Below are 11,068 nucleotides of genomic sequence, written 5' to 3' on the forward strand. Positions count from 1 at the left end.
GTCTTCGGTAAAAGTTATGCATTGTCCTTTTCCCATTAATCTTATAACCGGATCAAAATGTAGATTGGCAGACATGCCAACCGATATCCATTTCGTTCGACTTTTATTTAAATAATATGTACTCTCGGAGAATAATGGCGCTTGATTACCTTTTTGGAGATTATTTTTCACTGCTTCATTTAATACTACGTTACTTGTGAAAGGTAACTTTCCACAATTTTCTACATAATGTTGTTGATTGCTAGGAAATACGTACTCCGCTAAGTCGGAAGCCAACAAATTAATTCCATCGAATACCACATCCTTTTTTCTTTGATTATCACTTCCTAGCGACACATTTGTTGCAGTTGTCTCATTACAATTACCCTCCATTTTGATGTTTCGGGCAGGTTTTTTATTTTCACCCTTTTCAAATGAATTTACAGCAGCTCTCTTAGTTGGACATTTGGGGTTCGGTCTGGTTGCCACTAAACATCAATATTATTGTTTACATTAGTACATTATTTACTTGTATTACATTTGAATTACTTACTCGTTACGTTAAAAATCCTCTGTACTAAATGCACCAAAAATCTACACGATATTTTTAATATGTACTAAATACACAAAAACCTTACTCTGAAGCACAACACTCTGCGGTACAACTTCGACCAACGTTTGTATTTATAGCAATACATAAGGTTGCTGGTGGGGGGAGTAATATTTCACATCATTACCGAATATATCTATTATACATGTTCTAACATGTCATTATATCGTGAGACGTCAGACAAAACGCATGACAAATTTATTAAGAAGCTCTTAAAAAATATCTCGCAGGTGGATCATGACTCATCTACTACTAACAAGTTAGTTGACCTCCTCCTCAAACCTGTCCTCCCAAAAAATTTGCCGATTCAAGAACCTCCTCGCATATTCTTAAATACCCGTACACCTTTACATAATAAAATAAAAAATATCTCGCAGGTAAGTTATGACTCACTTATTTGTATACCTACATATCTCAAAACCGTATACCTTTGTGTATAATAATAAATTAAGAGATATATCGAAAACATTAACAGTTCATTGAGAAGCGTCGAAGGATAAACATAGTAATTGTTTTCATCTAGGTAAACAGGTTACATATAAAGATAAATTTTTAATAACATAACCTAAATAAAGATACATTTTTAATAAAGATAAATTTTTAATAATTTCGTCAAAATAACATGACCTTCTCAAGTTAATTGACCTCCTCCTCTCTTCATCGAATCTCCTCCGACCCTCAAAAGAATCGCCGATTCAAGAACCTCCTCTCCTCATCGAACCTCCTCTGACCCCCAAAAAATTTGCCGATTCAAGAACCTCCTCCTAGAACGCAGGTTCGAGGAGGAGGTTCTTGAATCGGCGAATCTATACTACTTTTAAGAAAAACACGTTTGTAGAAAATTTGTTAATCCAATCAAAAAATGTGCGAAATGCGTTACATTTCGCACATTACAGCATTTGTGTAAAAAATTGCATAATTTATTTTTAACAAGTAGGTTTTAAATTTTATAACAAAAGCTACCTCCTGTCAAAATAACAATTAGTTTGTACCTGCAAAAAGGAAACTTATATTACAAAATTAAAAATTAATTAAGCAAACGCTGAAATGTGCGAAATGCAGATACCGTTATCAGTTTTTCACAGTTATGTCCCTCGAATTTTTTTTAGAGCGATTTAAGCGAATTATAAATTAAAAAGGAACAGAAGGAACTATGCGGGGAGAGGAGGGTTTCGTCCAACCCATGTTCTATTTTCAATGATATCGGTTTAATATTATACATAGATGTATCAGTTAAGTGGCCGGTAAAAAAATCGGTTTCGGATGATGGACACTCCAAGCCGATAAAAAATTTAATCAAAAGCGAATTCTAATGAAGATATGAACACTGATGGTTATTAACAGTACCATGTAATGTTAAAAATTAATTATGCCTTTTAAGTAATTAGGTCGTCCTTTGTTTTTTAAAAAAAGGTCTGTAACAAACAATTGCGATTTGTCTATTTGTCTGCTGTATTAATGCGCGACCAACGTTTTTCCACAATTTACCTGTTTTATAGATGTTTTAATGGTGTTACAACTTTATCTTATTATTAAACTATATCATATCTCGACGAAAACTAAACACTTTTATAAGGTTTTCTTATTATATTAGATTCCGAAATCTTACTACAATTACCCATAGTTAGTACATTCCTCAAGTGTCCTGTTACAGCATGTGAATTAATGTCTGTCACCTCTGTAATTAATTCACGTGAATGTGTAATACATATCGCTTTTCAGGAAGCCGGCTTAAAATTTGCTTTTTTGTCGAGTGTCGATGGAATGTCGAAGTCGTGTTGAAAATTCAACGCACTCTTTCGCATATTAAACATTCTAAATATCACCATTGTCGAAAATCCATCAAATCGAAATTTAAATAAAGATTTACATTACATTACATTACATAGACTACATATCGGATAGGCGGACCAACCAACCTTGCACCGCGACCCTAAGGATCTATTGTACCCCGAGAGATATCGTTATCAAATTTCACCGTGCTCAAAGGTCATTCAGATCCTTTGAGGAGATAAACAGCGACCCAAAAATCGAGAATCTGATACGATTAACAGCAGGGCAGTGGCATAAAACGTGCTCATCCGTCTCTGCTTCCTCCGCACATAGTCCACATTCAACATCGTCGGCTAAACCCAACAACTTGTTGTGTGCTTTTAATCGGCAGTGCCCAATAAAGACACCCATTAGAACTTTTATGCTACTACGAACATGTCCTAAAATGTCACAGTCCAATCTTATGTTTGGCCATCGCAAATGATACACCAACTGCTGGTTCTGGCACCACAAACACTTTAGCGCTGCCCTCTCGTACTAGGTCATCTGCCGGCAACAGAGTGACCCGGGACACAGATCAGAGAAACTCTGTTATCACAACTCGGTGTATTTAATGTTCTCTTGCAATCATTAACCAGAGCCAACACTGTTTTCGCGGCTTGCAGCGCCTGGAAAGCGGCTTGACTGTATGAGAAAAGTCGTACTGTTATGTTCTTCACCCCTCTCTCAAGAAGAATTTTAGCACCCATGTCAATAGCAAATACTTCCGCCTGGAATACATTATAGAACGTACCCAGGCTGTAAGCTTGCTTAATTCGAGGTGTCTGGCAGTATACTCCTGCTCCGACTCCTTCCGGCGTTTTTGATCCATCTGTGTACATACAAATATCTGCCTGAACTAGAGAATTTTCGTTTTTGATCAAGGACTGCCGTTCAGGCAGTACAATATGATATCGAGTATTAATCACTGATAGTAATCCCTCCAAATCTGACGGCATTGATAGCACAGTATCAGTGCTTATAATGTCTTCTGCACCCCATTGGTAGGACATGTCGGAACAGTTTTGAGCATATTCCTTAAATCTGTAAATGGTAGTTCTAGCCACTTTCTCTATCTGCAAAAGCAGAGAAGACAGGCCAAGCAGAACATCCGTTGCTAGAGTTGGCGTTGCGCTTATTGCACCAGAGATTGCCAATCCAGCTACTCGTTGAATTCGTGAAAGTTTACTGATAACTGAAGTCTGTCGCACTTTCCTATATCAGGTTGCTGCTTCGTATGTAATCATAGGTCTAATCACAGTCACATAGAGCCAGTACAGTCTTTCAGGGGTAAGACCCCAATTTTTTCCACAAAGGCTGCGACAAATATACAAGAATACAAAGCTACTTTTTTTACAAAGCTTGTACAGCTTTGTACAAAATTCCCTGCAAATGTCCATTCCATGAGAGAGTTTTGTCTAGGATTACTCCTAGATATTTGACTTCCTTTGAGAAAGGAATTTCTTCACCTTGGATAGTTGGGCGGATTAGTCCATCCAACTTTCGTCTTCTGATGAAGGGCACAACAATTGTCTTTTGCGGGTTTATCGCAAGATTCTCTCCCTTACACCAAGCAGAAATGGTATTCAGGGTCACCTGGAGGACTTTAGATATCCTCGATAAACAGGTTCCTTTGACTATAACGACAATGTCATCAGCATAAGCTTCTATTTTTACAAAAACGGCTTCGACTATCGCAATCAGACCGTCAACCAAGAGGGATCAAAGCAGGGGAGAAAACACGGGAGATAGCGTATCGTATCACCGTAGAGTGAAGTAGAAACTGTTCTACTATCAAGCATATTGCGGATCCAACCCGCTATAGTTGCTTCCACTCCCCTGTTAAGAGCAGCTCTTTCAAGAGATTGTGGTATTGCGTTGTTGAACGTACCTTCTATATCCAGAAACGCACAAACCAAGACTTCTTTATCCTGCACTGTCCTAGATACTCTATCAAGTAAGTTGTGTAGAGCCAGTTCTGCTAATTTACCCGCTTGATAAGCATACTGGTGGCGACTCAGTGGACCGGATACCTGTGGCACCGTACGGATATAAAGCTCCAGAACTTTTTCAACGGTTGTCAACAGAAATGACGTTAGGCTGATATGTGGAAAGGCATTAGGAGCAGGGACCGAACGGCCCGCTTTAGGTATATATGACACCCTTACCTTAATCCATTCTGCCGGTACATATTGCCAGGTGATACTCGCTCTGAAAATTTTTATCAAAATAGCAGGAAAGATATTGTCTTCTCCGGGCGATTTGAACAGCTTCAACGTTTGAATCGCCTGGTCGACGGATGTGCAAGTGACGAGCCACACCCCAATCCATATTTGAGGGGCGCTTTGCAATGTAGGAATAGCCCGCTATGGTATTATCAGTCCACATCATCAAACTTCCTAGAGTCTGCATGATGAGGCTTTGCTAGAGTCCGTAAAACTACCGTCAGGCCGCTTAAGTGAGCCCAGGAGTAGTGCCGGATCTCTAGCGAGAATCTTGTGAAATCTTGCACTACTGGGTATGTTTTTCACTCCCTTACGTATATTTTTGGTGCAATTCGTTAGAGCTTGTTTATATTTCTCCCACGCACCTAATGTCTTGGCCCGGTTAAAAAGCCTCCGGACCTCTTGTCTTTCGGAGCTAAGACATTCGTTCCACCAGGGTGTGCCCCGATTATTACTTTTTACTTTCAGTGAATTGTTACTGTGGTAGGCAGAACGAATTGATCACACTAGTTAGGTTATCTGCAAGGCAACTATTAAACCGATCCCAATTAGTGCTACGGGGATTACGGTACATACAGTCCGATTTCATCCCTAGGTCAATTTTAAATTGAATATGTCTATGATCTGAACACGACGGTTCAGAGGATAGGAGATTATCTTTCAGCTTAATATGATTGAGCTGAACGTAATGTCAAGTACCTCTGCTCTATTTCTGGTAACAAAGGTTGGTTTGGCGCCTATATTATTAACAGTAAGCCCCTCCTCCAATAGGTAGTCAAAAAGCAACTCACCACTTTCATTTGTGTTGGTGCTTGCCTATATTGTGTGGTGTGCATTAGCGTCACATCCAATAACCACTTGCAGGTTATTCCTCTGGCTGTAGGCAATTACGTCTCGCACAGCGGCCGGGGGAAGATCATTATTATATTATAAGTTTTGTCCAGCCTTTCTCACCTTGGATTCTCAGAACCGCAGCCATACAATCGCGATCGCTATGCTCTAAGATTAAGAATGCATTAATGTTATTCTTGATAAGTAAGCAAGCTCTGGGTCTATCCCCTGAGCAAAGTAAGTAACAGTCCTCCAGGTTCTGCTGAGGACAGCCGTAGCGTGCTGCAGGTTTACTTGTAAACAGTTAATAGACTTATCCACTGAGTTGAGTACAGTTTCCCTTACATACCTCTCGCTTGGGCTGGAACAGTGGTCCCACCGGCCCCTCTCATTCCAGCGCGACCTCTTGAGCCTCGGGCAGGAGTCGAGGACTTTCGTCTTCCTCCACTCTTCCCTGTGGTGCTGAACGAGCACCTGCACGACGCCTTCTACTGGACACACCGGCACGTGCGGAAATCGTACCTCGGCGGGGTTTCACACCTGGCAAATTAATATTTAGAAAAGAATCAAAAACCGAGTAGATCCGATTACAATTTTTTTTGGGAATTTATTTTTGTAAAAAGCATCACTAATACTCAAACAAAAAAGTCGAGATCGAATCTTCATTTCATTCCGTTTTAGTTGGTTTTATTGATTTGGTCCCTTTTTATTATTATTTTTTTTTTGTATCGTTACCCTAAAGGAAGGTTCACGTAATCTCTTCCATTTTACTCTCCCTAGAAATATTAAACTGTATTCGAATTATTATTCTGGTCCGGATTCTAATCTCGTTCTTCGTAATTAAACTTAGAGAGAATATTACACAACAATCAAGAAGCACTCGATTGAGCTTGAAAACCTGAACCGTTTTGTTTCGACGTGACATGATGAATAAATTAGGTAAATTTTGTTTTGCGATAATTTACGTTAAAACGACTTAAAATAATCTTTTTTAGTTAACTTAGGACTCTATCCCCGACAAAAAACTTTAAAAGTTATGGTTTTAGGACAAGCCGGAGTTGGAAAATCAGGTTTAAATTTGTTAACTTAATCTTTACTTTTTAATTTACCTTAATTTAATTTTAGCTCTGGTTGTTAGATTTATTACAAGACGTTACATCGGTGAATATGATCCAACATTGGAAAAAGTCTACAATTTTAATACCGTTATAGACAACCGAATGGTTTATTTCGAGATTTTAGATACCGCGGGACAAATCGAACAAGAAAATGGCGAATCTTTAACTTTAGCGGCCAACATAAGATGGGCAGAAGCTTTTATCTTGATGTATTCGGTGACCGATAAATGCTCATTCGACGAATGTTGCCGTTTGAAATTCTTGATAAACTACCACAAATGTCGAAAAAGATTAGGAAATGGTTCGAAAGAGAGTATTACCGAAGTTCCCGTCGTTTTAGTCGGAAATAAAATCGATCAAATCAACGGTCGGATGGTTACGCTGGAGGAAGGTCAAAAAAGAAGCAAAGAAATCGGTTGTGTTTGTTTTCATGAAATTTCCGTTCGAGAGAGTATAGATCAAGTAAAAATTTTAATGCAACATTTCTAAAAAAAATTTTAATTTTTTTCGTTTAGGTTGCTTCTGTTTTCAGAGACGTTTGTGGTTTTTGGAGCGTACAAAACAAGAATCCTTCAAAGTTGAAACAGAGCGGGAGCAACAACAAAGACCCAATTGCACCCGATACGATTCGACTTTTATGTTCGGCGACGGTTTCATCCAGTGGTTTCTTCCCAAGCCCTTCTAAACCCAGCCTTTTGAATCGACGATGGACGAAGGTCGAAGTTGAAGAGAACAACACCAAAGAGAGCGGTTTGAGTCCGTCTGAAGCTCTGTTCCGAGAACTAGCTTCAACGGACAGATATCTTCCAAAGACATGGAGATGGAGGTATCCACCACCCAGTACGAGTCAACAAGAATTTTACCCAATTGCACGTGCAGATAGACGAATGAGTATATAATAATTAAAGTAAATACACTCACGTAAATTTATCTAAATAACAACTTTATTGAATCTTCAAACATAATATTAATGTAAATTTAGTTCAGTGTTTGTATTTCTCAAAACACGCCCCTTTTGTCCGTCTTTTCTCGCGATACACGTTTTCTACATCTGCCACGCACCAACTCTCATGTTCGACTCTCTCGATCTTGTTCAGACCTGTTCGTTTTATCTAACGTCTCGGAATATTTCGAACGCGGGAATCACTCCATTGCCACCCCACGCTCCGCACTACCAACCGAAAATCTCCCGCACACAAAATATCCCTAACATAATAGTGACTTTATTGTTACCTGTTAATGCAATACAAATCAACAATGTTACTAAATATATTAGAAACATAAAATAAATAGCATATAACGTATGAAAAGGTGAAGTTCAGTGCCTAAGCACTGCTCACAACTTAAAATTAAAACTTAAACCTAGATACTCGTATAATAATTGAAAAAGAAAAAAAAATAAATAAATAAAACACAAGAAGCAAATGCGGACACTGGGTCGTACTTGTAGCCATTTCAGCGCTGTCATTAGTCGAATAAGTCACCAAAAATATACTTTTTAAAGGTGGAAATGTTTGCCAGTTGGATTGTTTCATAGGGTAGATTATTGTACACTTTTACAATTTGATAATGAAAACTCCTCTTGAATAGATCAGTGTGGTGAAAGGGCGATGATAGAGTCCCCCTGAATCTCAAATTGAAATTGTGAACATCAGTGCGGTACTGAATTTTGCGGCACAGGTATTCAGGTTTTTCTCTTCGAACAATATTATGGTAAAATACACAACTGTGAAAAAGTCTCCTATAAGACATATGTATTAAGCCATTTAAGTTCCCCTAATTTATATGAAATTCTTTCAAACCTTCCAACGCCAAAAATAAATCGCAGCCAATTTTGTATTTTTTTTGATAAGGGCTACGTGTGCCCTTATCAAAAAAATGTCAAATAATTGATTATATTTTGCAGGGTTCGTTCTATAATATTTATAAAATTTTTTTTCATCGTTTTGTAACCGATTGAATAGCGTATGAAACTCCCCTTCGTCCAGTCTTGCGCGAAATATGTCATGCATCCAACAAGCACGCTTCTTTTTTCGTTTAGGTTTCTCAAGTTCCAAACACATGGTTGTAAGAAGCAGTACTTCTTCTTCCGAATACGACGAAGAGCTTTCTTCGGACGTGCACATCTCAAAGAAATCTAAATGCAACTGATATTGCACAGTTGTCTGCTGCATAAAATGCTGTGTCGAGTTGTGCTGCGCTGTACCGTGCTAATGTGAAAACGAAGTAAAAATCATGCGACGTGTCGCGTTGTTGCAATTGTACATTAACAATTTTTTCAAAAACCTTTGAAATTACGGTCAGACGTGAGAATTGGATTCGCTACTTTCGGTATCGGAAGCACAACCGCCAGTTTCCATGCAGTAGAGAAAACGCCGTTTTTAATACAAAAGTTAATAATATGGGTGATGTAAGGCAATAAAAATGGCATACAGTGCCTTAACAACTTACCGAACTTAACGACACCGTTGACAGTTTAAGAGAACAACTTAAGTTTTCATTTACGCCCATGTAAATATCCAATAACTGTATTATTCCTGTTGGGAATCGAGTCAATAAAATAGTCGCTAACGACAGAAGCATCCGCAAAATGGTTAGGTAGTGCTCTATGTTTGAATTTAACCAAATTAGTCTTCTTCAACGCAGACCAAGACCCAGCCACGCTACCTGTATCCAAAAACTTTTGCAAATAGTCTTTTTAACAATTACGAAGCATATTAGTAACCATGTTACGCGCTAACTTATACTGCTGCCAATGTAAGGTACTTCGCGAGCGTTTAAAGGTTTGAAAGAATTTATCTCGGGTTCGCATGGCCACTCTAACCTCACTGGACAACCACGGGTGCATGTAGGTCCAAAAGCGTTAATATATTTTCATTAAAAAATTGAATTTTATCATCAATGGAATGTAATTCGTAAAGAATACGCCAGCGCAATGATTGTAGATGGTCATAAAAAACCAACTTATTATTCATTCTCCTGTGGTATATTCAATTCAGCAAAAATCAACGAGTGATTTGAAAGATCATAAGTCAACGGCCACTATTAAGTATTAGGTCTTCATTAGAGACCAAAATTAAATCAAATAAAGTGGCAGAGGTAACAACCCAAACACCTCTAATGTGCCATTAAACTCAGCAACCGCGGGCATATTGGGTTTAAGCATATCTATGTTGAAGTCGCCTAGACAAATAGTTTCGTCAGTTAATTGAATAATATCGATGAGAGGAGATAACGCAAGTTATTAAGCAAAAATAAATTGTTTGCCAATCGAGCTTTAAAAAGAAAATAATAATGTGTTCCACTCATCCACTAATATAGATATTGTTGTAATATTATCCAAATTAAAATTTTTTTATGTGATGTACAATCCACTACTCGTTTAAAAGTTAGGAGCCAAATTCAAATTTGATTTAAGACTAATCATTAAGATTGAATTTTGTGCTCCTATTTTTAAATAAATTAACCTATTATTTAAGTGTCTACATAATTAATATGGGGAAAGCATTTGACGGGATATTTTGATGTTTAAATGGATATACACATATATATGCATGCGAAAAAAGAATTGTTGTCAATAAATGTGATATTATATAATAGTATTAAATTATGCAATAATAATTGAATAATAATTAAACGGCTTAAATATTTCTTTATATAAATCTACACCAACTATAATAAATCACGAATTATTTCAACATTTCATATCTACAAATATCAAATTTATTGAAAGATTTGTTGGGAACCATCCCACGTTCATCTATAATTTAAATGCCATTTTTCATTCAACACACACAATTGCTAATACTAAAGGTTCACGAAGTATATTGTAACAGGTTGTACCTGGTATTGCTAATATTATTCAGTGATTTCTATTTTTATTTATATGAAATTCAAAGTTGATACAGAGGTAAAAGCAACAAGAAAGATTCAATTCCACCCGATACGATTCGTCTTTTATGTTCGACGACGCGACGGTTTTACGCAGTGGTTTGTTCCTAACCCAAAAAAAATTGTTTATCAATAGAGCTTTAAAAAGAAAATAATTATGTGTTCCACTTATAATATAGATATTGTTGTAATATTATACAAATTAAAATTTTTTGATGTGATGTGCAATCTACTACTCATTTAAAAATTAGGAGCCAAATTCAAATTTGATTTAAGACTAATCATTAAGATCGAATTTTGCACTATTTTTAAATGAAGTAACCTATTATTTAAGTATCTACATAATTAATAAGAGAAAAGCATTGGACGCGATATTTTGATGTTTAAATGGATATACATATAATATATTCAATATATTCAATATATTTAATATTCAATAATAATTGAATATTAAACGGCTTAAATATTATTGTTTTCTTTTATATAAAACTACACTAACTGTATATGAACAGTGAATTCCTTATATAAACTTATTACGATTTAACTCAACTTATTTTAGTCGAATTGTGAATAACAAAGAAGATACAGATGGTTAAATTTAA

At 36.9% G+C, this 11,068-nt stretch overlaps 1 protein-coding gene across 2 annotated transcripts in view; it reads left to right on the plus strand.

The window, feature by feature from the left end:
• The window catches only part of LOC139431904 (ras-related and estrogen-regulated growth inhibitor-like), a 73,991-nt gene extending 63,142 nt beyond the window's left edge, over positions 1 to 10,849 (plus strand). The window contains exons 4-7 of one of the 2 annotated variants that reach the window (XM_071200157.1): positions 6,308 to 6,396; positions 6,453 to 6,527; positions 6,583 to 7,037; positions 7,091 to 10,849. In XM_071200157.1, coding sequence (XP_071056258.1) covers positions 6,381 to 6,396; positions 6,453 to 6,527; positions 6,583 to 7,037; positions 7,091 to 7,474 — 930 coding nt within the window. In that variant the 5' untranslated portion in view covers positions 6,308 to 6,380 and the 3' untranslated portion in view covers positions 7,475 to 10,849. Of the gene's footprint in view, positions 1 to 1,902; positions 6,397 to 6,452; positions 6,528 to 6,582; positions 7,038 to 7,090 lie in introns of those variants that run through there. The other variant, XM_071200158.1, reaches the window with a different exon arrangement.
• The last annotated feature ends 219 nt before the right edge of the window (positions 10,850 to 11,068 follow it).

Source organism: Onthophagus taurus, chromosome 11, assembly GCF_036711975.1.
Source record: "Onthophagus taurus isolate NC chromosome 11, IU_Otau_3.0, whole genome shotgun sequence".
Lineage (NCBI taxonomy): Eukaryota > Metazoa > Arthropoda > Insecta > Coleoptera > Scarabaeidae > Onthophagus > Onthophagus taurus.